Source organism: Python bivittatus, unplaced genomic scaffold (assembly GCF_059951505.1).
Source record: "Python bivittatus isolate LINGU-HERP-01145 unplaced genomic scaffold, Pbiv_v1 ctg000850_np1212, whole genome shotgun sequence".
Taxonomy (NCBI): domain Eukaryota; kingdom Metazoa; phylum Chordata; class Lepidosauria; order Squamata; family Pythonidae; genus Python; species Python bivittatus.
This window is the reverse complement of record NW_028277112.1, coordinates 57,437,405-57,464,448: the sequence shown is the minus strand read 5'-3', so window position 1 is coordinate 57,464,448 and position 27,044 is coordinate 57,437,405. Positions and strand designations below refer to the sequence as shown.

At 39.2% G+C, this 27,044-nt stretch overlaps 1 protein-coding gene across 1 annotated transcript in view; it reads right to left on the bottom strand.

Moving 5' to 3' along the window:
• The window catches only part of KIAA1958 (KIAA1958 ortholog), a 56,840-nt gene extending 30,149 nt beyond the window's left edge, over window positions 1–26,691 (bottom strand). Inside the window, exon 1 of the mRNA XM_025166058.2 lies at window positions 24,511–26,691. Coding sequence (XP_025021826.2) covers window positions 24,511–25,744 — 1,234 coding nt within the window. The 5' untranslated portion in view covers window positions 25,745–26,691. The remainder of the gene's footprint in view (window positions 1–24,510) is intronic.
• Between the last annotated feature and the right edge of the window lie 353 nt (window positions 26,692–27,044).

Sequence of the window (27,044 nt, the reverse complement as noted above, 5' to 3'; positions counted from 1 at the left end):
AGTTATGAACTGGATGAAGAAGAACAAAATTATGCTTCATACAGCTTATACATAATAGCCTCAGCTTCAAAACCTGCTATTAATCTATTTATGGAAATATATAAACTGCCTTTAGTCTTTAGTCTGCTTTTCTTAAACTAATTCCTTCTTCTGTTTTTTTGTTTGTTTGTTTGTTTGTTTTTTCCCCTTCCTTAGAGCTGCCATACATGGGCTGTGAAAATCCTGGTGAGCCCTAGATAGGAGCAAACTCTAGCTCTTTGCTGCTCGCAAGTTACATTAATTGTGTGAATACAATGAACATTAAAAAAAAATTAAATAGTCCCATAGGTCCAGGTTTAGTAGCCCAATTCTTCTTTGCCATAAGGTGTTGCTATCTTCTCCTATTCACTGATTAGGATCTGATTTTACTACATCACCCAAGAAAATAAAATAACATTTCTAGCTTTACTCAATACAGGTAGTCCCCAGTTTAAGAACAAGTTCTGTTCCCAAGGTCTGTCCTTAAGTTGAATTTGTATGTAAGCTGGAACAGTATTATTGTATAATACTGTATAAGTACTGTTGTGTAATGAACTAGAGCCATTGTGTATTTAAATTGAATTTTGCTACAATAGGCTCTGTTCTTAACTATGGTCTTCCATAAACTGGGTGTTCTTAACCCAGGGACTACCTGTACTGTACATACACTCAAGAATTCTTCTACTTCTTAATGAAGTTTGTTTTTTATTTAATTGTATTGGCCACCCAACTCCAGTGGATTCTGCTTTACTGCTACTACAGTGAATTTCAACTCTTCCTCCCTTCTCAAACTGTATTTCCCTTAATAATAATAATTATATATATTATTAAGAAATAAAGAAAATTAGAATCCTTTATAGAATTGTCATTCACAATTTCTTCCCTGCAAACCTTATACTGTGTAAATTTGCAGGGTCAGCATAACTCTTTCAACCAATTCTCCTTTCCTTTCCTTTCCTTTCCTTTCCTTTCCTTTCCTTTCCTTTCCTTTCCTTTCCTTTCCTTTCCTTTCCTTTCCTTTCCTTTCCTTTCTTCTTTTCTTTTTTGCAACATATAAAACTTTTTTAAAGGTTAAGTTAGAAAAAGCATTTGTTTAACTTGTCTCACCACCACCCTATCCCCCCATTTTTCAGAGGCTGGGATAGAAACAGTACTACCCAATCACAGCTATACCAAGAGGCAGCAAAATAATTTTACTAGGAAATATTAAAAAAAAAAAAAATCCTTGTCTAGGGAATAGGTGCATAAATCATTATTAGCACAGTTCTTTATGAGCTAAAAACACTAAAAAGCAGTAATATACCTTTTTTATAAAATGAATAGTAGAATGATTGCAGGTTTTGGTTTACAGGTAGTCCTCGTTCAGCAACCACAATTGGGACTGGCAACTTGTTAGTTAAGCGAAGCAGTCACTACGTGAAATCGCAACTGTGCTTACAATCTTATTTCAGCTTTCCTTTGCTTTACATACCTGCAAAAATCATAAATCGGGGACTGATCTCAAAGTTACTTTTTCATCACAGTCGTAACTGCAAATGGTTGCTAAATGAGGCAGTCGCTAAATGAGGACTACCTGTATATTTTGCATTTAGAACAGCTAGTTAGCTAGGGCTATTGTATCTGGCTGCAATACGTCAGATAACCAGCAGATGGCAGCAATAGGTTGGGAAGTAAAAGAAAGAAAGCTGAGAATCTGCCCCCTGGCCCCCACTTGAAGTTCCTCACATTGTAATGGAGCCTGAAAGAGCAGAAGGAAAGAATGCAGGTGAAGCTGCACCTGCAAAAAGCCCAAGCTAGAAAGGAGCTGAAAGCTTCTAAGAAATTACTACAGTACCATTCTTGAGGAAGCAGAAAATTAAATGCAAGTTTTCTCACTCAAGGTACAAACGACCAGGTTCAAATCATCATATTTTGGACACATTATGTGAAGACTTAGCTCTCTGGAGAAATTGATAATGCTGGGAAAGGTGGAAGGAAAGAGAAGAGGAAGACCAGCAGCAAGGTGGATGGATTCAATTGCAGCAGTAATTGGTGCACTGATGGAAGACCTGAAGGTCCAGGTTGGAGGCAGAATATGCTGAGGTCATATAAGAGTTGACACTGCTTTGATAGTACATAATCAATCAATTTCTTCCCATTAAGAATCAATCAGCATATGCTACTCTGGCAATAATAACAGCACAGATAAATAATCATGGAAGCATTTTCAATAAATCATTATTTATTTTAATTTCACCTAAGCTAATCAGACTTACTGATTATTAAATTAGTTACAAATTTTCTGTCATTTTTCTGGTTTGTTTTCACCAGTGCTCCCACCTGTATCAAGGCAAAGAGTGAGAATGTTATGAACAGCTTTACGCATCATGCTAAGTCCTGGTTTTAGTCTTGCTTTTTGGATAGCCACAGTCATTGAGTTGACACACAGTGCTAACCCTGATTTATACCTGACAATGTATAAATGACAATTGTTTACACATAGCCCTAATCTGTATATGCAAAACCAGTTATTGTGTTCTGAACTAGGCAGAGCCATTCCAGCCATTTCTTCAAGCAGTCTGGTTTCTGTCACTTAACTGACAGCAGGAAGATGAGGGATGCATGTAAGTTGTGGAACGCAAGGCAGGTAGGTCAAAAGGAAAAAAAAAGGCTTCAGTTCCTTTCCTTGTTCAGTTGCAGTTAACTTCCTGCTCTTCATGAAATGTTGACAGGCATGCAATTTATGTGTCAGCTGTTTTGACTAGACATCAGATGTAATGTTGATCACTGTGACAAGGATTAAATGTTTTCTAAAATAAAGTCAGCCAGCACAAATGCATTATTATCAGGGGGTATGATTAAAATAGTTCTAGGTGTTTGTCCTATTTTCACTCTAACACAGGCTCTCGGTATCATTATGGGTTCCAGTCTCACACGTGGACCTTTCTTAAGCCATTTGAGTCCTTCTGTGTTTGAAATGGTATCTTCTGCCAGAATGCATCTTCTCTGAGGTCTGGGGGTGGAGCGGCACACAGAGCCATGTTCTTCAGGGCTTAGCATAGACATAGAGAAAATGAATGCATGTTTACTTACAAAGGAGTCATATTGTATTCTGAAGAAAGTATATGTTGGAACAAATTTGAAGCTATTGGCATACATTGAAATATACCTGTCCAATGGCTAGCAATGGATTTCCCACTTTCTCTATGATATTTCTGGAAGTACTTGCACATCCTGAGATTATATGTCATGAAAACTGCAATCATGGCTCATATACATAGGTTTTTTACCCCTGCTTATTTCCAAGAAAATCTCCATAGGGATATGCGGCCTGGCTGCAATCCTACACATGTATATTTGGGTCTAAAGTCCATTGAAAGGACTAACTTCCAAGTAAGCATGCATAGAAATATTCCTAAGCCAACAGAATTAGTATAGATTAGTACAGAAATTAACAGACCTGCTATTTAACAAGTACCTCTCCCTGTTTTTCATTCAGGAATAATAGCTAACTCGTGACGCCCATCTTGTTGCAATACTATATACTTACATAATAATAGGTCCTATTGAACTTATAGGGCATGTGCCTAGTATTACACATTTCTTTTGGTAATATTATCATTCTTGCTGCATAAGAGATGGAGAACTATTTATATAGCAATATGATTATGATATTCGAAGAATTGTTCCTGATCACTAGCAAATAGAACTTAAACATATTGAAAAACCTCCTGTGGGTTGATACTAGCATGAGTTTGTTTAGTTATTTTATGTACATAGCCCCCAATCTCAGCACATGACTCTGGGCATCTAACAACCATTTTAAACAAAAATAATCACACAGATAAATAAAATAACAAAAACTTCCAATTCAGTGCTATGCCAAGGACTAACTCGGAACCCCGAAAATATACAAACCAACATCTAAACCGAGCTTACTATACATTCTGGCCTAAGGCTTGGAGGAACAGCCAGGTCTTTAAGACTTTATAGAAGGCCAACAGGGTTGGGGCCATCTAAATCTCAGGAGAAATGTTGTTTCATAGGGCAGGCACCCTGACGGAGAAGGCAAGACTATTGGGTTCCATTAGATAACACTGCTTCTTAAAAGGGACCTAATCACGCCTACTCTGTCAAGTCTGGTGGGACAGGCAGAAACAACCGAGAGAGCCAGTCCTGTAAGTAACCAGGTCCTGTGCCACAAAGAGCTTTCTAGGTGATAACCAGCACCGTCAATTGTACCTGGAAGCCCACTGGAAGCCAGTGCAGCTCAGAACACAGTGGTGTTATGTGGGCATACCATAGTATGCCCCAAACTGCCCATGCTGTTGCAATAATATGTAATCATTTGCAGAATCAATATGTTCTAATTTTAAGTAAACATTTTTCACACAAAGAACCAAAGTCTGCCGGTTTGGTCAATGCAAATATAATTGCACCATATTATTTTAGTGAATATAATTTTGTGCTTCAGCACCTATGCTTCCAGAATGTCTGTACATCAGAGTATTTTATACACATCCAGCAATTATTTTGTAGCTTCTCACATCATCAGAATTTTGACTGACAATGTACCATTCCAAACAGGGTCCTGTTTAGACATTAGCGTGAAATGTGCTGAACAGCCATCACATCTTTATAGAAGGGCTTGTCACAACATAAATCAAATGTGTTATAGCTTCTTATTCTTGTCTAGTGAAGATGAATGACACATCTGCAGTGAGGCTATTATATCTTTTATGAATTAAAGATCTCTTGTAACTAGGAAACCATTGAATCTTCTTGCAAAAAGAACAGGTTGTTTATCTGGAACTTCAGTTCTTCAGGTAATGCACCTGCATAGAGATTCATTTCAAAACCTTCAAGAGTTAAGGCAGATTTTTAGTCAGGAAGCACATGCTTCTAAATGCTTCTTTTTTTTTTCTTTCAGTTTCCTACTTCAAAACTCCTGCAGCCTTGCAAAAATCAGGAATACCTACCAAGGGAGACATCTGAAGAGAAGATGTGTGGGTTTTATGAATGCACAGATGACCACTCAAAGAACCAGCTACACTTCTAGGTGGTCTCTGTACATCACACATACAAATCAGTTCCAAACCTATCTGCTGGGAACGGGCAGATACTCATCAAGAACAAAGGAGAGCACCATTCAGCTAAATGAAGCATCTTCTTGGTCTGCAGCACTGAGATGGTCATGCTGAACTATCATGGATAGTTGAGGCCAGATGGCTACTCTCCAAACACAACTAGAGCTGGAAGCCCTGATAAACAGCTGTTAAGGAGGAACTTGGTTGGGTAGAATATCGAGATCCCATTCTATGCTGATGTTAGAAGTTTCATGAAGTCATAAGAAAGGAAAACGATTTGAGTTATTCATTTTATACATTTGTGAGGGGACTGGTTTTTTTTTTTCATCCAAATAATTTATTTTAAAAAGTCACTGAGACTGGCAAAACTGAGTCATACGATCCATATAAACCAAGATTCTGTGAATGTCATGGGGAGTGCAGCATTTTCTCAGGAGGCATTGTAACAGCTGATAAAAAGGTAGGAAGAATAATTGCTTAAGTCAGGTAAAAATGCAGTGGGTTATATGATGATCAGTCAATATTTTAAACTTTGTCACCCAGAAGGGGTATGGGTCCGGAATATAGATAGCAGAGCTCACAGTAACAAGGACCCTATACACTTCCTCAGGATTGACTGGTTCAAACTCCTGTCAGATAACCAACTTCCGATCAGAGTCCAATTCAGAGCAAAGCTGAGTGACTTTGACAGATGCCTAGAAGAGTCCTCACAGCAGCCAGCAAGGAGTTACCTGGCCTCTTCTTACTCAGCAGAGACATGGTCGCCCAAAACAGGGCTGCTGGTTGGCTACCTGCAGATGCAATAAGAGCAGAGGTGTAAGCACACTTGGAGTAAGCACACTTCACCACTCTTATTGCCATGCAATAATAAAGGCTCTTACCTGTGCCCAGTTGGTTTCATCCTTCATTTTCTTCCATCAGCGCTCTAGGCATCTCTTGCATCGTTTCATCTCCTGGAACTCCTCTGTAAACCAGCAGACCCTACAGGATCCATGATCACAGAGAGTCCACACAGCCATGATCTTATCCAAGGCCCTTGTTGCATGCTCATTCCAAGCCTCAACTAAGGCCTTGGCTGATTCATGTACCAGAGCCTTGGGACTAACCCCAAGCTTCATGTAATGGGAAGGAAGAATAACCTTGAGGTACAGGAGGAAGACAATGGTCAAACAAAAGAAATTTGAATCCAAGGTAGAAATGTATCTCAGGCTTGACCCTCTTGAAGATAAAGGGAGGGAGGGAGGGAGGGAGGGAGGGAGGGGGGACAGGGGGGAGAGATATATTTTCAGACTTGCAAGATTAATGTCAGCCCTTCAAGGTAGACCAACTAGAAACTAAAGTTGTGAATGCTAATACTACTTTTATTATAAGGTTACAGTAACAGAATCTTGCAAGTCTCAGTGCACCTCCCCACTCCCTCCAGACTTGCAAGATTCTGTTAATGTAACCTTACAATAAAGTAGAATTAGCTCATCTGGCCATGTTTCCTCTCTGGTCTGCCTCGCAGGTCTGACATAATCTTACAAGTCTGAAAGTATATCTCTTTCCTCCCTCCCCGCCCCCTTTATGGTCCAAGAACCTAGGGAGGGTCTGTTCTGAGCCTCTTGCCCCATCCACATTCCTGCTGCAGTTGCCTTTTATCTGACCGTTCCCTTGGCTGTGTCTCTTCACCGTGTCTCCCAAGGTCATTCCTACATACCATTGCAGGTGGCTACAAAGAACTCTAGGGCAAACAGGGAGTGATCTGTCCATGACAAGGGACTGATGGTAACATTCCCCAACCCCAGATCATTTCACCTCTCTCCGAAAAAAACCAAATCTAATGTGTGACCTCTGCTGTGAGTTAGACCCCTAATAAGTTGGATCCCATTCATGATTTCCATAGTGGCTATGGACTCCAAAGCCATCTCAGGCTCCGGGCCCAAAGAAGGCAGGTTGAAGTCCCTGCGAACCACTCAGAGAGCTCAGGCAGGGCCATCGCCACACATCGCAGGGAGGGAGGGAGGTGAGCAGCAAGCCCAACTGGCCCTTATGGCCCAATTTCACAAAGAGGGTCTTATTTCTAGTTATATCTGGGGCAGCACGCCTAAAAGCCACTAAAGACCCCCAAATAACAACAGGCACACCCCCACCCTTGCTCCAGAGTCGCAGGTCAGGACAATTTTTCAGTGTTACACAAAAGTGTACAGAAGAATTTAGATGCTGATGCAGTCAAAGGGAAATTGAGGGGGTGAGTGGGGTATCTGTATGTGTAATACACATAGACTACAGAATAACAAATGTGACATAATCTTTGAACTATGTAGGTAAAATAACTGAGCATGGTTTAGGGGTCAGGACTGAGCTGAGCTGCCTGTATTGCTCTGAACATAAAATTATTTTAATTAGAAAAAGTAGGTTCTTTAATTGGAATGACTCTGCTGAAATATGAAATGAGTGACAAGGTTAATTTATATACAGTATAAGACTCAGAACTGGGATTTCATTAGACAAAAGGAATATTCCACTTCAGGCATGACAGTGCATGCTCTGTCATAGGGCTTATGATCTATCAATTCATTTTATTTATTTGCTATCAATACCCAAGGAAGGCACCTTTTGCTTCAGGCACTAATTCAGACCCTAATTCATTACCAGTTGTTAATGTCTATCTCAGTACAATATATAATATACATTACAGAAGATCAATCATTGTGTCATTGTCTTGTCTTGAAATTTAGAGGCTGTGAGGTCCTGGATGGGAAAGAGCAGGCTGAAATTGAACCCCAGCAAGACATCAGGGATCTCTTTCAGCCCCAGTGATGACTCTGGATGGGGAGGCATTAAGAGCAGCTCCATGATTGGGTCCACCTTCTGGACTTGCAGGTGGAAGCCATGGCCAGGGAGAGTTTTGCCCAGTTTTGGCTGGTGCACCAGTTGCAGTTATACCTAGAACAACAGAAACCTGCTACATTGACTTCATGCCTTCATCACTACTTATCTAGATTACTGCAGTGGGATCTACATGGGGCTGCTTATAAACATCATTCAGAAGCATCAGTTGATGCAAAATGAAATGGCCCAAATGCTTACTTGCAGTCACCACTGGGAGTATGTAACATCTATATTACAGGCCTTGTATTCGTTGCCTGTTAGCTTCTGGGTGCAACTTAAATGCTAATGTCAACCTATAAAGCTCTTTATGGCTTGGGCCTTCTATGGGGTAAATAAATAACAAACAAACAATTTTGTGCTAAAAAATATGCTAAATCTCATCTGTTACAATTTCCTGTTAGATTCACTGACACCAGTTTTGTGTCTTGTAAAAATTAGGGTTGATCTCCAGATTCTAAGCTTTAAGAACTGGGGTTTTTTTCCTGGTTATTTTCAGTTAATAACATACTCAATTATGCAATAAAAGATTCTAAAATATATTGCCTAGCCCACCTCATATGAGTGGCTCTAAAGAAAGAGAATATTCAGCAGTTTGTACAATTGATTAATATAGATTAATATAGATGACTTTAATGAATTGTGGCTTCATTTTATTGATATATGTATGTCTATAAATACACATCTCGTATGGTTTTTTTAGCTTTTTTTATCATTTATATATTCTTTATATTTTTATATTTAGTTAATTTAAAAAAACGCTCCGAAAATAAAACCAGATTATTAAGGAATCTCAGTTCCTCAAACAGTGCCGCTCCACTGTGTTAATATGGGTCTTACTCCCAAGTCAATGTGTACTCTTGCAGTTTAAAGCAGCAATAAATGCTGGGCACAATCCAGTGACAAATGTTTTATTTATTTATTTACTTATATTTCAAATTTAGATACCGCCCATCTCACAAAACATACTCTAATAATTGTAATAGAGATTGCCAGTGGAAGAATTTATCCGTGGATGGAACCTACAGCGTTTATACAACAATTAGAGCATAACCCTATATATGAGATCCACCACTGAAATGCTAAATATATAGCATGGTCCCTCAAATGGAGCACCTTTGTTGGAATCTGGATCAAGGGAGTGCACCTCTTCGAGTCCTGTTAGACTTCTCAGTGGCCTTTGATACCACCAACCATGGTGTTCTTCTGGATTAAACATGTGGGTTAGAGACTGGAGGCAGTATTCTGCAGGGGTTCTGCTCCTTCCTCTGTGAGCAATTCTAGTCGGTGGCACAAGGGAGACATCCACCTGGTAGTAACACCCTTGTGGGGCATCTCAAGTGTTGGTCCTTTTTGTACCAGAGGTTAAGTTTTACATGAAGCTGTTGAGAGGGGTCATCTGTCAATTCAGGATACAGTATGATCAATATGAGACAATATCCAGCTTTACCACACTACCCCAGGCCATGCAGCTGATGTCCTGCCCCAAACCCTGGTGGCTATCAGGATCTGGATGTGATGAAACAGACTAAAGCTAAACTCAAGCAAGTCAAAGTTACTGATGGTGCACCAAGCTTCTCTGTTGGCTTCAGTGTTCTCTCTTGATGTCAAAGGAGCGGATACATGACTTAAGGGTCTTCCTAACCTCCTGGCTGCTGCTGGTAAGTAGAGGGTATGTCCAGGCAGGCCTTTGCCTAGCTCCAACTTGTATACCAGTTGCAGCCCTTTTCGGGGTGGGAGGACTTGCCACAGGAATATATGCCCTTATTACTAGCCATACAAGCGGCACTTGGTCCTGAAGGCAGCATAAAGAATATTTACACACACATGGTACCAATTTATATTTGTACAGTGCATTTATTAGTTTGTTGATGATTTTTGGAAGTCTCAACTTGTTGAGGACTTTGTCAGGATTCAGCTAGGATCACCTTCTCTTACACAACCTCCACCAAGGACAGACCTTCCCAGAACTTCAGCTGAATTTTGCCACTTAATAAATACCATTTTATTCCAACAGACTTTTTCTTATAAATATTTGCTGTTTCATTAAGCAATTATATTTTATCCGATCCCTACTTTTGATTCATTTTAATGTATTTTAATTTTTTTATTTTATAATATTGTGAGTCCATGTAGTTAAATAATCCTGAATTATTGTAAGAACCCTGACATAAAGAATAGAGATTTCTAAATAAATAAATAGTTAGAAGCAGGATCAAGGCAAAACTACAACTTGTAGTGGTGTAGGGTTTTGTGGCAGTTGTTTATGCAACAAGAGAAGTTAATCTTGTTTCAGAAGCTGCATTGAATAAAGGGGCTTTTTAATCATTTTTCTCCTGCCTTTATTTCCACTGAAAAACTTCTCCGATCCATCTCGTTTTCCACTTCCAATATCAGAAGCAGATGAAGAGAAATTTTATGGAAATACAGCAACATAAGAAAGCATTAGGAAAGCCTTCCTTCCACAATGCAGGGGGATTTGTCTCCACACCTGTATTTTATAAAAGCAAACAAACAAAAATAAGTAAAGGACTTGGGGGGGAACAAAGGAGAAGAAAGTGAACCCCACCTCATTTTCCATTGATTTATCACAAAACAGTTTTCCCTTGCCCAAACCATTTGATCATTTCTAATATGAGAGTTGACCTGAGCAATGACTGAATGACCCTGTGATAAATTTCAAGAGAAGGATTCGTCTCTCATTTACAAACCCTTCTGAGATTAAATAGAGATGCACGCAAGCATTTACCTCTGGTACGGAGGTAGACACGCTGTAGCTGTAACATCTAGTTTGATTCCAATTGCAACATCCCAGCTTTTGCACGTAGACATTGTAAGTAAACAGAAAAACAAAGGAATGAAACATAATATGCAATAAATATTTTATTACATTAATCATAATAAGCTGTGCTGTAGTCTAACCAGTGAATATTCTTAAATCAACTTTAGAATGTGATTGTAATTTCAGGCTTAGCAGCATGAAGCCGCAAGGCAGTAATTAACCTAGTAAATCACATTCTGGAGTTTTCTATGGAACTTGACAGGACTCAGCTGATATATTACTTATTAAGAAGGACATATACAGTCCTTAGCCTGTAAATACATTTTTTAAAAAAAGATCATATTGCCAAATGCAATAAATCACAGATGCCCTGTTCTAATTTATCCGTTATATCCACAGGAATATAAATATATAATGTGCAGTGAGCTATTGCTGTCAGCTTCTAATAGTGCATAGAATACTGTATGAACTTCCCAGGGAACTTCAATTCCATGAACATTCTCACCTCTTAGAGAAGATAACAGCTACAAAACATTGCTATGATAGAATTTGCTCTTTTTAGTTTATGCTTTTTCATCAGATCAAGTCACTGGCTTTTAAATGCATTGCTTTCCCTTTCCTCAACACAATTATCAGATTATTTAAAGCTTAGAAAGGGCAGTAGGAACAGGAAAACACAGCAAAGAGACTTCTGCTAATGAATGCTTTCCCTGCTCCTCCAAAATAAACCACTGGAACAGCCTTTACCGAGATCAGATTGAGAATGTTTCCAGATGAGGAACTACTGCATCACATTCATGTTGCATTGATGAGCTTTTCTTAAGCAAATGTTAGACAGAATGCTGGATCACAGAATACTATAAACTGGTCCAGTATATTCTTTATTTATTTATGCAAATCTTTTATATCTTGCCTTGCCTCATAGCAGTTCAAGGCAGCTCACAACCAAAATCATAAAATGCATTTCTAGAAATAGGCTATTGGGCTAATTTTTCATTATTCAGTTGAATGGTGCCACTGTGCTTTCTTAACAGAGTAGAGTGTGACTTCCTGTGCAGAGGAGAAGCATCTATTTGAAGAACTCTCTAGCTGAAGTATTGAGCTATTACTTCTAGAACTACAACAACAACAACAACAACAAAATCCTGTTGATATTTTTAATTTATTTCTTTGAATAGAAGAAAATAGGTAAAGCTTTATTATATAAGTAGTCTGGTTTGCCTATGATTTGCCTTGTTTTGATACAAGGTAAGGCACGTTCACATTTAACTGAAAGAGCAAAACTGGGACTTTTAACACATTTCCCCAAAGCTCCAATCAAATTAAGTGAGCTATGCAGGACAAACCCCAAGGAATAGAAAGGTTAGGAAGCAGGATGATCCTCTGCATTACAGGGAGCAAAAGGAAACAGAAAATTTGCACAGAAACATATCTAGCAACAATGCCCTACACTATGGGGCAAGGGAAGGGTTTTATTTATTTATTTATTTGATAAATAATATAAATAAAATGCTCTGTCTCTCTTTCTACTTTACAAAGTACTTAAGGTAGTTCACAAAACTTTAAAAGAAAACAGAACATATACAGTATTCGTCCATGTCCACTATAGAAATCCTAGCACATACTTTTACTCAGGGTGTTACTCAAGGTTTATTAGCAGCCACAGAAATGGAGGGAAAAGAAGAGAATATCTGATAGAACATAAAGCTAAGAATGAATGGGCATTTTCATTACTTTTCAAAGTGTGGATGTGAGTTTGTAGAAATAACATTTAATGCCAAAAAAAAAAAAAAAAAGTAACCTGGAACACAACTAAAAAAAAAATTGCTTCCATCTGCTCTGTAAAAAGAATTTCACATATTTTAGTTTCTAAAGTGTGTCCCTTAATTCCAGTCATTACAAACTCACAAGAGAGAGCCAGTGTCCTTCCAGCTACTACCCTGCAAATCTTTATTATTTTTAGCTGTGACAGTAACTTAAGGAAACTCATAGTTATTGATTTACTTGATCTATATAGTAGCCCATCCCACGCCAAGGACTCAAATTAGGTAATGTTATGTTTAAACCATAGTACAGTAATACCTTGGTTCATGAACGCTTCTGTTCACGAACAATTCGGGTCACGAACAACACTGTTCGCAAAATTTTGCTTCCGTTCACGAACTCCGCATCGGGTGACAAACACGACCCGCGGCCATTTTCCCTGCCATGACACATGGTCGTGGCTTCCTGTAGGGAGGGGGACTCTCCCTCCAAGCAATAACCGCCTCCCCACCCGCCTTCCTGTCCTCCACGCCAGAAGTCGCCTCGAGCAAGGTTAGTGTTCTCTCTCTTCATACTGTACTGTACTGTACTTTGTTTCATATTTTTGTGGTTTAAAAAAATATATACATATGGTTCAGAATGGATTAACCGTATTTACACTGAACCTTATGGGAAAATTTGATTCAGTTGGCGACCAAAATCGGTTGGCGACCAGAGTCATGGAACGAATTAAGTTCATGAACCGAGGTACCACTGTAATGACTGTGCTTGTTTCGAATGTTAATTATATAGTAATAGCTCACTTTTAGAAATGTCCAGGGGCATTCATAAATAATTTATGGAATAACTGTGACAATGCTCTGTACTTCAGAAGACATGTGGAGAATCACATGCCTAAACCTTCCACTGCATCAGAGGCTCATCCTCAAGGTCTGCTTATTGCCTCGCTGATCTTTCTTAAGGCACATCACCTCCATCTCATCCCCAGCTTACTACTGAGACAGCTTGAAGCCAGCGTTCGGAGTTCTGCTATTGCAGTGGTGTTTTGCCTCTTCTCTTAATACAAGTCTTACAGCATAAACAATTTTGTTGTTGTTGTTCAGTCGTTAAGCCATGTCCGACTCTTCGTGACCCCATGAACCATATTGCGCCAGGCCTTCCTGTCCTTCACTGCCTCCCTGAGTTTGCTCAGTTTTATGCTCATTGCTTCAGTGATGCTATCTAACCATCTCATCCTCTGCCATCCCCTTCTCCTTTGGCCTTCAATCTTTCCCGGCATCAGGGTCTTTTCCAAAGAGTCCTCTCTTCGCATTAGGTGACCAAAGTATCGGAGCTTGAGCTTCAGTAACCAAATTGGTTACAATTTACCAAACCTCATTAACCCACCCAAGGAGGATGCTGTCAGAGGCAATGAACTGCCCAGGTCCTACTGACTACCTAAGTCTGCTGTAGGCACATTCCTTCTACTGTCTGGTTGCTGGGCAATGTGACATTATTGCCATTTTGTCTTGGCTGCCCAAGAGAATGAACACCTGGCTTCAAAGGCCTCTTCTGATTTGGTTTTGTTTTCTAATGGGAATATTGATCTCCTGGGGAATTGGATACATTGCAACAGAGGTCATTATGCCCCTGCTACCTGTTTTACACAACTATTAAATGTCCATATTTTAAGCACAGGTCTATTGATCTCCTGGTAGATCATCATATCTCAGAGTTAAATGGACCACTGGTTCTTCCATTAGGTGTAGAGCAATCTGTTGGGATTTGATGGCTACATTTTTTATTGCTCTGGGTGGGGAAGAGTAATGCAACATTTAATATATTTTGCAGGGTATTTTCTGACCCTACAGGTCATACAGATGTTCCTTCATCATAAATTTACTCTGGGACTAAATTTTACTTTTTAAAAGCTGAAGTTATATTTTACCATTGGTCCATCAACAAGCATAATTTTTAGGAAAATAGATATGTTTCTAGCTATGCCTACAGTACTATAGTATACAGCCTTGGAAGGTGAAGAAAATCTGTGAGCACTGGATGAAGAGTAAGAGGCAGCAAGGAGAGAGAAGCAACAGTGTTGGAGCATGCTATCTTTTGTTTCCCAGCACCTGGGCTTGGTGCAAGGTGGCACTCCTCTCCTCCGATACACACAGCTGTGTCTCAAGGTCCCAAAAGGGGAAAGGAGGAAGAATATGGAAACTGCTTGAAATGGTAGGAAAGATACTATGTAACAGAGGGCAAGGAATAATTAAAAGAGGTCAGAGAAAATGCAGAGCAATTTTGATGAGGGAAAAAAAGGTTGGAAGTAGATGAAAAGGGCTGAACAAGGAGCTTTCAGCAGGGTGAACTGAATTTTTTAAAAAGTGATGAAATTGAGTATTTTAGAGATTTGTACAGGAACGATAATGGTATGTCAAAGAAGGAACATCAGCAGGATTTAATGCTTTGGTCAAAATCAAAGCAACACTGTACCATTACAATGCAAGCTTTACCCCTTTTGATGTGTGTATATGAGAACATGATTGTTAGCCCTGCAAGGTAGTCCAGACAAGAAGCACAACCAGGAGTACTAGCTCTATCTTTATTGTAAGGTTACATTAACAGAATCTTGCAAGACTGAAAGTATTTCTCCCCTCCTTTCCTTTTACTCTCTGGAAAAGTAGGGAGGGTCCCTTCTGAAATGTTTCCCACACCTTCCCTCCTTCTGTGAGCTGAGATAGTTTTACATGCCAGTTGTCCAGTCTGCGCCTCTCCCTCCTGTCTCCCAAAGTCATCCCCACATACCATTACAAAGACACATACAAAAGGAGCAGAGTTTGCAACACCAACAAAATGCTTTCATCATCTGCCACTCCCCACCTCCCAATCTCCATGTAGACATTTTGATATCAAAGTGTGGAACTGAAACAAATGCTATGAATATTAGTGTCTAAGGGAAAGAGAGAGAGAGATTGTTAGGTTGCAAGTGTAGAAGTGTAACTGGAGTGGAGAAATCTTAAACCATGGATGTAGTATACAAGCAGCTGTGTGACTTCTTTAAAATGTACGTGAAGATCTGGGCTTGAGGATTTGAACAATAACATGATTCCACTGTACAAAGAGAAAACTAGCAAGAGCGTACAAGAGGATTAGTTTGCAGCGTTCTGTTGAACACGTGAAGGAAAGGTAACAATGACCAAAAGTTGTGAGATGCTGTGTAGCTTTATGTGGAGTAGAATATGTGCAGAGCACTGTTTTGCTGTTGACTTAAAGAAAGCCTATTATAAACTTGAATGGGTTAGAATTATAAGCGCATATGGGGTTAAATGGTGGTTACTGAATGCAGTAAGAACAGTATATGATGGAAGTAAAGGGTATATAAGAACAAATGGAATATTTAGTGATTGGTTCAACATTGAACAAGCACTAATGCTAAATAATATGTACTGTCTTCTTGGTTATATAATGTATTTATTATAAATGTATCGGAAATGCTTGTGGTAACATAACAACGGTGATTTGATTGTGGGTACTTTTGTACGCAGAGGACATTGTGTACAAAAACTTGCTTTTGCCCACTTTGTTATACAGAAGTGAGAATCAAATATGTCATAACAAACACAAAAGTAAGTTGAACGCAGTCAGAATGGGTTACATTAAAAGTTGATGACCAGTATGACAGTAGTATGCTGGAACAGTCTGATCATGCAGAGAGAATGAATGAATATCGAATAGGAAAAGAGGAGAGGAAAGTGCATTGGTTAAGAAGAAGGTGAAGACCAAGAAAGTCATGGCTGAATGGAGCCTTCAAAAGAGAAGTGACGTAATGTATGAAGCAGTGGATTAATGCAGTAGAAGCGAGGATAGTTTGCAAAGATAGAAAGGTATGCAGAAATATAGAGTGGTGTTGGTATAAACTAGATTATATGTATGTCCTCTCCCTTTTCTTACCTTAGGCATTAATTTATTTGGCTTCCTATTTCTTACTTTTCCTCATTTTACACAATATTATTTATCCCGAAAGGGAATAGCATAATGGCCGTGTAAGTGTATTTTGGCACTTCCTACCTTGTCCTATGTCCTGAGGAGGAGCTACAATTACCTCAACCAAGAACTTCAACTTGTACATATCATACTGATTTTTTCAAACTGGATTTTTCAAACTGGGTTCTGCAGAATCATAGTGTTCTGTAAAAGACTGAGGTGCAAAAACAAAGTTCACTGGAACAAAGCCAATGTTTTAGCACTAGAGTTTTGCCTCTTGTCCGGAGGTTCCAGCATTTTTTAAAACATTAACAGATTCCATATAGTATCTAGTCAGAAATGCAATTAACAACTATTAATATAGGTTGTTCTCCATCTCTCTTTAAGTAGATATACTGATTTAGGTAAGACAACAGAAATGATAAAATGCAGTTACTGTTAACCTTGACTTATTTTTAAGTACATTCACAGAAATGGAAAGGATACTCAATGTTTCTATGCTCATTTTTCTCTTCTTCAGTCTCTTACATCTGCAAGCAGTATTTAAAATCCATAAGTTGAAGACAATTCTGATAATGGAACATGATATTTACTATGACAAAGCTTGCTAAATATATCAGAACGGAACTTGGATCTTCTATCTGCAACCCTACTGTCGCTAAGCAATAGTCAGATTTGAGAAGAACTTTGCCCTACACTGAAGACCAGATTCTTCAGTATTAGCACTTAATAACATTTTCACATGTTAAAAAACATTCAGAGAGAAACATAAACGTAGTATCTCACTATTTAAATCTAACACTATCTAGCAAGAGAGAAATAATCTGGGGGTACACTACAGTTGTTCACGAAGGCTCCATATTATTGTCTTTAATTGCAAAATTAGAGCAGAGAAATGCAAGAATTGCCATGACAAATCAGACCAACTAATTATTGTTTGCAACCATGGCCAAGCAAGGATCCTTGGGAAGGTGCAGGAGAAAGAGCCATCAACTAATGTTTCTTCCCAGCAGATGGTAAATACTTCACATCATTTCTTAACTATTTCATTCTAGTTCTACAGGTCTGAGTGTTTATGATGATTAATATTACATTTTTGTTAGACAATGCAACATGAGGTATTTGCTGTCCAAGCAACTCCATGGTTTGGCTTCTTGGAAATATACTTTTTAAACTTGTGCAACCTGCAAGAAATAGGATGTCACTTGCCAAATATTTTGTAACATAGAGGAGGAGAACAGACTATAATATATTTAAAGTTTTATTGTATTGCAGCTTATAATACTATACAGACAGCCCAATCTTCTCTATCAGTCTAGAGTGCATTTCAAATAAAGGTTTAATTTGAATTTTTTCTCATTTTTTCTTGTTATTTACCTGAACACTAATTTTCTCTTTATTACAAAAAAAAAAATAAGATACACACACCCCCCATGTTAAATTTGGCTCACCAGCAGAGCTAGGCTGAATGAACTGCCAGTTCTCTAAACTCGTTATTTCATACAGAAGAGAGACACTAAGGATACTTTCAAAACCTGGCTTAGCAAAGAACTAAGGACTTTCTCTTCTAAAAGAAAGAAGAGTTTTAGAACAATCTTATATAAGATAAAATAACTTTTACATCATAGATCAACCTGCAACAGTATAAAGCACTGTTATTTCAGTATATATATAGTATTACGTCCAGAACAATTTAGATTATATTGGGGAGGGGGATGGGCTTTTGTGCTACTTAATCTAAGATTTATAGCCTGTCCTGTTCCCAAGTGCTCACAACCAATAATCCACTTTTTATATAACAACAATTACAGATACCCAAAAGAATGAAGCAACTCTTCATAACACATGTGATTAATGATTGGACCTGCTTTTATGGCATATGTGTGAGGAACCTGTGGGCCTCCAGATATTGCCAAACTACACCTCCCAGCAGCTCCAGTCAGATAGCCAAATGTGAGAAATATCAGGAGCAGCAGTTCAGTAATATCTGAACTATAAATACAAATACAAATACAAATACAGGTAGTCCTCATTTAGCAACTGCCTCAGACAGCAACCATTCACAGTTATGTCTGTGATGAAAAAGTAACTTTACAACCAATCCTCGCATTTATGACCTTCACAGGTCTGTAAAGCAAAGGAAAGCTGAAGTAAGATCATAAGCACAGTCAGTTTCACTTAGCGACTGCTTTGCTTAACAACTGAGTTGCTGATCCCAACTGTGGTTGCTAAACAAGGACTACCTGTACTTTGCCTGATGCAAATAGATTATTTGTATGCAGTAGAAAACGAAACTCTTGCACCTTTATTAATGTATAGAATAAAAAATCTCAGTAGATGTAGCTTTTATTTCCTGGCAATCACACCTACAAGTATCCCAGATATGACAATGATGGTACATAAAAACAGGACAAGATTTCAGGGCAGAAGACCCACTCAGAGTAACATAGCACAGTTTGCTAAACACATTTTGAAACATTGCATGTTGCCATTTAAAGAGTTCCTTCAAAATAACACATCTGAAGTAATACATACAGATAGTCCCCAGGTTAAGAAAGCCCGGTTTAAGGACAGCCCACAGTTAACAACAGAGCCTATTGTACCAATTTGACTTAAATACACAATGATTTGAATTAAATACACAATGGTTCGAGTTAATTACACAATACTACTTATACAGTATTATACAATAATACTGTTCCAGCTTACATACAAATTCAACTTAAAGACAGACCTTGTGAATGGAACTCGTTCTTAAACTGGGGACTATTTGTATTTCCATCTAAATTTCAGTCGAATCTAAAGATACCTAAGAATTGGTAGAACTTATAATGATCTATACCTCTGGTTAATTCACCAGTTACATGGTGAATTACATGGAATGTATTTTTTTAAAAAAATAAGCTGACCTATATACAAAGAGCAAAATTGTATGTTTTATAACAAAGAGTTATGAATATGCCAAATACTGATGATGTAGATAGTGTGTGGTGCTAAAACACAGAAATAACAACAATAAATATTTTTACATACATAGCTTTCTTCATAAATTAACTCAATACATCTAAGAGACAAGCCTTTTGAAAGCTACTGAATTTTGTTCTTTTCACTGAGTTGCCTCTGGTTAACAAAAACATAAAGCTCAAAGATTAGAAGCATAAACATTTCCTTGACATTTAGAAAAAAGCGCAAAGAACAAATTTTAAATCTACATTGAAGTTTAATAGATATTTTATGTGTATGTTTTGTGTCTGCTGAAATAATCAAAGTTATAAAACTGATAGTGAGTTTTTACCTCCAGCATTAAGAGGTTTATAATGGATGTTGGCTAAGTTAAACTTCCATTTTAGACAAATTTTCTTGTGCCATAAAAGGATTCCAAATGTTATATAAAAAGTAAACATTCAATATTTTCAATGGATCGCATTTTCTTTAACAGATTCTAAATGTTGGACTTGGAGGCATCCAAAGCAAAAAATTTATGTGAAGATTCTCTTTTATAAATAATTAAAACACTTATCGTTCACAGGCATTTCACATCTTGCAGCTAATGGTTTCTATGTAACAAGGGGCGCATATATAAGATTTCGTTTTTAAAAGCAATATTGGTTTAAGAGAAATATTAAACTTTAAAAACTTTTCCAAAGGAATCAGACTGAGATGTTAAAAAGAAAAAAACCTCCACCAATTTCTACTCCATAACACTCAGAATAAAAGCCCAAACCAATAAAAATCTGGGAAAAGAGATTTGTTACAGATGATCACAAAATACCAATAAACAAGCATACAGATTCAAAACCCTTGCAAAGCTGACAATGCTACTCTACTGACTAGGCAAGGTAGAAAACTAAATTAATTGTGTATGTGCATAGGTCTTTCAGGGGTCCTGACAATATATATCAGATGGTCTGGCCAACCCATGAATGTGTTTGCCAAACACAGGGGCTGATGTTACACATCGCAATTCCTTTCTGCAGCTGAAAGGAGTTCGGAATCAAGCCTGGCCAACTCACTGAAATGGTTTTTACAACACACTCCTTAGGGACTCAGCTCCACCTGACTACAAAGTGTGTGGAAGAGTGAAGTCTTAACTGAATTTCTACAGGTCTGTACGGTTGGGGCCAACATATGTCTGGGGAAGATTGTTCCAAAGAAGATTGTTCACAATCACCCTCTGGGGGTGATGGGTGGCATATAAATATATATGGATGGATGGATGGATGGATGGATGGATGGATGGATGGATGGATGGATGGATGGATGGATGGCAGGGACTGCCACCGAGAATTTTGCCTCTTCTCTTAATTCAAGTCTTGCAGCATAAGATGGGGTTACCTCAATGAAGGGACCCAGTGCATCTAATTATTGGATGTGGGCAGATACTCTCAGGAGCAGGCACTCTTGCAGATAACCTGCTCCTGTGCCATATTTATGGTGATAACAGGCAACTTGAATTGCACCCAGGAGCCTATTAGAAACCAGTGCAGCTCACGGAGTAGAGGTGCTATGTGAACATAATGAGAGGCATCAGTAACTACCCATGCCATCGCATTCTGGACCACTTGAAGCTTCTGAATGGTCTTCAAAGACAGCTATAAGTAGATTGCAATAATCCAATCAGGAGGTGACTAAGGGGTGAGTGACCATGAGCAGGGCCCCCCAATCCAGGAACAGGGGCAACTGGTCACAAGATGGAACTGTATAAAACCCCCTGAGCCACAGATGCTACTTACTCCTCAGGCAGGAGCTGTGAGTGCAGGGAATCCCTAGATTGCTCATGGTATCTGAGCGAGATGGTGCAACCCCATCCAGATTCAAAGATGAAATCTCTCCAGTTCCATGGGTCCCAGAACCCATAGCCAGTCTTTGAAGGGTTGAGCTGAAGCCTGTTCTTCCCCACTGAGATCCCCACAGCTTCCAGACTCTGGGATAGAACCTTGGAGCTTCCCTTAGATGGCTGGTGACAGAGATGTACAACTGAGTATCATCAGCATACCAGTGATACCACACCCTGTGCTGACAGATGACCTTCCCCAATGGTTTCATGAAGATATGAAAAAGGAGAAGGGAGAGACTGGAGTCCTGAGACACCCTGCAAAGCAGAGGTCTCGGGCCAGACCACTCCCCCCAACACCAACTTGAGCAATGGAGAACAGTGTAAAGGACCCAACTCTTGATAGCCTAAGCCAGCCCAGAAGGATATCACAGTCAGTGGTATCAAAGGGTGCAGAGAGACCGAGGAGAGCCAGGATGGATGCTCATCCCAGTCCCAGCAGAGGCCATCGATAAGTGTGACCAAAGCTGGAAGGGGTTCAGATAATCCACTTCCTCCAGGACCCTCTGGACCTGCAAGCCAACCACCTTCTCTATAAACTATAACCTTCCCAAAAAGGGGAGGCTGGAGGCTGGATGAAAATTGTCCTGATCTAAGGGATCCAACTATGGTTTCTTGAGGAAGAAGTGGACCACTGCCTCTTTCAGAGACAGTGGAACTACTCCTCTTTTAGCTATATTTGCTCTAGCTTAGAGAAGTATCGTTAAACCATGACAATTACAGCAGTCTTTCTGCACTGCATTTAGGACTATGCCATTTTATTTGCCATTTTTGCCTGGACTTTCCAGAGAGTCCCAACAATGTTGCTTTCCACTTGTAACTTATTTTCCCACTGCTTCTTTCATCTCTTTTGCTTTCCACAAAAGGTTTGCTATTCAGAACAGCAGAATAACTGAGCAATGCCCTTGTCTGAAGGCACTGAACATGCCCTTTCCATCATAATTAAGATACCACACTATTTCTTTTCCTTGTAAACATCTCAAGAAAGATAGAGGGAGAATGAAAATGACTCCATATGTATAGTTACTTTAGCCATCCATTCATACATATTCATCTGCTCATTCAGTCTTCTCCCCCCCCCCCCCCGGTCCCCTGCCACCATTTCATTAGCACTTTCTTTTGTTTTGTCTTTCTGCCACCACTCTTTTCTTCCTACCAGAAAAGGCTTGATATCCACCTCCAGCCTGCAACATTTTGGCCACCAGAGTTGCTCAGGGGATGAGAAAGGGGACAACAACACATGCAAATGGATGGGCCTGACCATGAACCATGACTGGTATATTGTCTTTTCCTTGGACTGGATCTTTGAACTTTCCTGCTTGTCTCCCATTATTTTCTTAATCTTGCAGCAGCAGCAGCACAAAATCATTGGAGGTACAGCAGGGGAAGGGCTGCTTACTATCTTCAGACTGCTTGCCTCTGGTCTAGATGCAGACTATGAGTTCTCCTCCTATGTGATTTTCTCTCCGATATGATTTGTTTAAACCAGTCTGCTGGAGTTGTACCTGCCTTCTGAAATTCAATAAGCTCTTTGTCTGTAGTCCCATCTTCATTGTGAAACTCCCTACCCAAAGAGATCAATCTTATTACCTGTCCCTGCCCCTTTTATCATTTCAGAATTGTATTAAGATTTTTCTATTGATTTTGGTTTGATGGCAACCTACTGGTTGATTTGTTGCTAGAGGATTTAGTGTTCATGTGACATTTTTTCTAACTATTTTGCAATTAAAGACTCCTGAGTTAGTTATTAGAGCAGGAATTCGTTATTTACTTACAAACCTCAAAGTAATTTAAATTTGTGCAAGGGTATTTTGCTCAGGACAGGCTGCTCTAGTATAGGCAATGCAAGGTTTAAAAAGTAAAGGGAGCAGACTAGTCAGATTTAAATCAACCACAAAGGAGACCAAAATTACACTTTAACTTGGATAACTTGCATATTTTGGATGATGCAAATGCAGAAATAGCTGCTGTATCTTAAACAGAAATGCCATTGTATCATATTGAGAAAGACAATGATCCATTGAATAATTTCCTTGCTCGTTTTTCACCTCACGACTGGTGATCAACAACTGTATGGCTCTTGCTGTTCTCCTTTCTTATGGTTCTAACATTGAATCAAACATGAACTACCCAGACTTTCAAATATAGGACATCTTCAAGTAGAAGACTATCCTGTGGAAGGTAGGGTACATTAGGAAACATATTGATCTGTTTGCCCTTCTTTACTGGGACAAAAATTCCCTTCCACACTCTCATTTTCATCTGCCAAGAAAGCCCAAGCAAGAGACATGTTATGCTACTAGATGCGGCTTTGTTATGCAACTACCCTGCTTCAACTGACAGATTTTACAGACAAAAAATATTTTCTCTTGTAATTCTCCCACCTCCCCTGCTTCTTTTGTCTTTGTTTCCCCACTTCCCATGTATTTTAAAGAATAAAGTGGAATAGCTTCAAAAAAAACCCTTTGCTTGGTGGCACTCAGAACCCTGCATCTAGAAATACCGTGATGCTCATATTTTACATTTTCCTTGCTTGAACTGAATTTGTCTGAGTTAAGTAGTCTGACACAGTACCAAGGACACTAGAAAGACACTGAAGTAACCAGTAGTATAAATTCTGGCAATGCAAGAAGGAACTTTCGTCACAAAGTAGCTACAGATACCCAACTCCTACCCTTTTCTTGGAAAATCTAATGAAACCCATTCTGATGAGAGATTGCCATGCTGTGATATTTGCCCATTAATATCAGAGGGAGTGCGAGCCTGGCATCTATTCTACCTGAAGCTCTCATCTTCTAGGAACCATGAATACATTCCTCTCCCTTTAGAAAATAAATTATATGCATGAAGGTCCAATGCACTTTCATTTGCATACTGTATTAGATGTAATTTCTCTTCTATAAGGTGTTAGAAACTGTGATTAGGATGAGGTAGGTCACTGTCCTGGACAACTGAAGTCTGGGCAATAAGCCTGTTAGTAGCTATCTTATTAGCCTATATACTACTCATCTTGCCTCCAAATCACACTGATTCTTGGTAAGTTAATGCTTCCTTACTATCTCAAGTTTTCAACATGAACTGTATTTCCCCCTACCAGTAACCAGTTAGTACTTGTACACACTGAGTTAAAATATTAACTTCTGGATAAATACCATGAATTTTTAAAAATGCACCAAGCAAATAATAATTAGAAACATTCCAAATATTGATACCTGGTATTGTCTGTGCCACTGGCTCAGTGACTGTGGTGGGAGCAGTGCTTGGCTGCTGCTGGCTAGAGCTAACCTCTGGCTCTGTGCTAACAGAAGGAGATAATGCTACATCATTGGGAACTTGATTTGGCCCGGGCTGGAGGAGATCTTCTGAGGCTGACAGCTCTTCTTGCCCAGGGAGTTGCAAGGCTGATAAAGGAATGCTTATAGGTTTGCCAGCATTGGAAGTGCTGGCAGGCACCTGAAGGGCCACCTGAGGATTTACCGTTGGGACGCTACCAGGCCTTCTGCTTGAGGAAGGCAGAGTTACTTTGGGAGGTTTCTGGGCCACTGGCCTTGATGTAACTTGTGAAGAGGCTGAAACATTCTGTAAATCAAAGTCAGCACTGAGGGAAGGAGATGCATGGGAAGATGGCTTAGATGCCACAGGACAGGAGGTTCCAGCTTTAGGTTTTGACATGTGTGTCAAGGATAATGCAGGGCCATCAATGCCGCCAGTGATTTCTGCATTAGCCACGATATAATAATCCTCAGGGAGTTCTTGCTTTATTTTTTTGACTAATACGTCATTGCTGCTTCCATCAATGACCTGAGAGCGAGAGTCCAGATGAAATGAAGAAGATGGGCCAGGCCTTTTAAGGGAACTTATCTGAGATCTTTGATGATGAGGTTCAAAATCACTATCTTCATCTGTCACTGAGGACTCACAGACCATGTCAAAAAGATTAGATTCATCTTCATATTCCTCCACTGTTTCATCTAATTCAGAAGGCTCGCTACAGTAGGAGAAATCACAGGAATCTCTGTTTCTGTTACAGTCCAACTTTGCTTTTCCTGACCTCCCTGGATAGCGTTCCACTGGACTCGCTTGGGTGTCTGAAGGCATACCTATTATGCTGGGACTATCAGAGTTGAAGCTTCTGTTATCCTGGAAACAAACTCTTTCCTGTGAGCCAGCCCTACAGGTAGCTGTCAGGGGCCAGTGATAGGCATGGCCTGCGCTACAGCCCCACATAGCTGTCAGATTGCCATGGGAACCCTCTGAAAGTAGGTGTTTTAAATTTGGAATGAGGCTGCAGATGGTACCATGACTGTGGGCCCAACTGACCAGCTTGGAAAGGTTTTCAGAAGATGTATGGAGGCAATCTTCCATGGTGCAACACTCAATAACTTTGTTCCTTGAAAAGAAAAAAAATGCATTAGAACCAAAGTCTGTACTTGAACTAGAATTCATGTTCCACAATATATGAACAATTTAATCAATAGAAGTTATTTCCCTACATTCCTTGTACACCGCAAGCAAAGACAAAATGATAAATAAATAACCAATCATTTCTAAAAATATTTTTCAACCTAGTTCACAGGTTATAGAAGCTCAGTTTTAGACAGTAAAACATTTTGAAGTAACAAAGCCTATAGGATACAATTTTCTTAGATTTCTGCCACATGAGAATGCTATTATTATTTCTTGTTGGGGAAAAAGCTATAGTATGTGTGGAAACTTAGCTTCCTTTTGTTTTTGTATGACTGAAAAGAACAGAACGAATGAGGGATCAAAGTAATAATCACTTATATGTAGGGAGAATGTAGAAAGGGCACCTTAATATCTCACAGACTAGCCCTTTTTCATGCCATAACTGAGATGGAGGGCTGATCGATGGGGACAAGGTGTTCTTTACAGCTGCACCTAAATTGTTGGGCACTCTGCTTCAGGACAGTAAGTTAGTGCTTTCTCTGATGGCTTTAAGAACTTCCTAGGGCTTATCCACACTGCCCAGTTGTCCTGTAGCCAGGACAGACCAAGCAACTATTTCTGGAGGACAGAAATGAACATCACCTACTCAGTGGCATCAGGGCATGTTTTTCTGCTCCACTTCCATTTTTCTAGTTTATGTCTCTTCGAGTGTTCCTGTCTGTTTTAGATAGCACGCTTCAGTATCTTGAAACTTCAAAGAGATAGGAATGCCCTTTCAACTGAGTCAATGTTTACTATTTGAGACCTACTCTCATCCTGGGTGTTGTAATAGCAAAAAAGGCTATACCTCTTGCCTTGAAAATGAAAGACTGCTAGTTCAAAATCTAGCAGAAATTTTTATTATTATTATTATTTTTCTTTTTGAAAGTTTCAAATGTTCTCTGTGCTTTTTAAAAAAAAATTAAGTCCAGCAGTGTACCATTTCATCTTTTCCCAGTCATTCAAGGTAGAAGGGTTTCACCCTCAGGTCCCAAATAAACCCAGTAACATAAGGGCTATTTGATTGCTAGGAGTGAAACCTTTCTATGTCAGGTGACTATAAAAATATATTATTATTAAACTAATTAGTTGCCCATCTATCAAACAAACTCTGGTGAACAAAGAAAAAAAGAAAAGCCTAATTCACCAACAATCAAAAGAAAACTAAGTCAAGGCTTCTGACCAAATCACGATATCAACCTGTGAAACACATCCACACCCATGCCAGAGCTCCATTAACATCCTGGCCCCAATGCCTGGGAGAATAGCCATGTCTTCATGGCCTTCTGGAAGGTCAAAA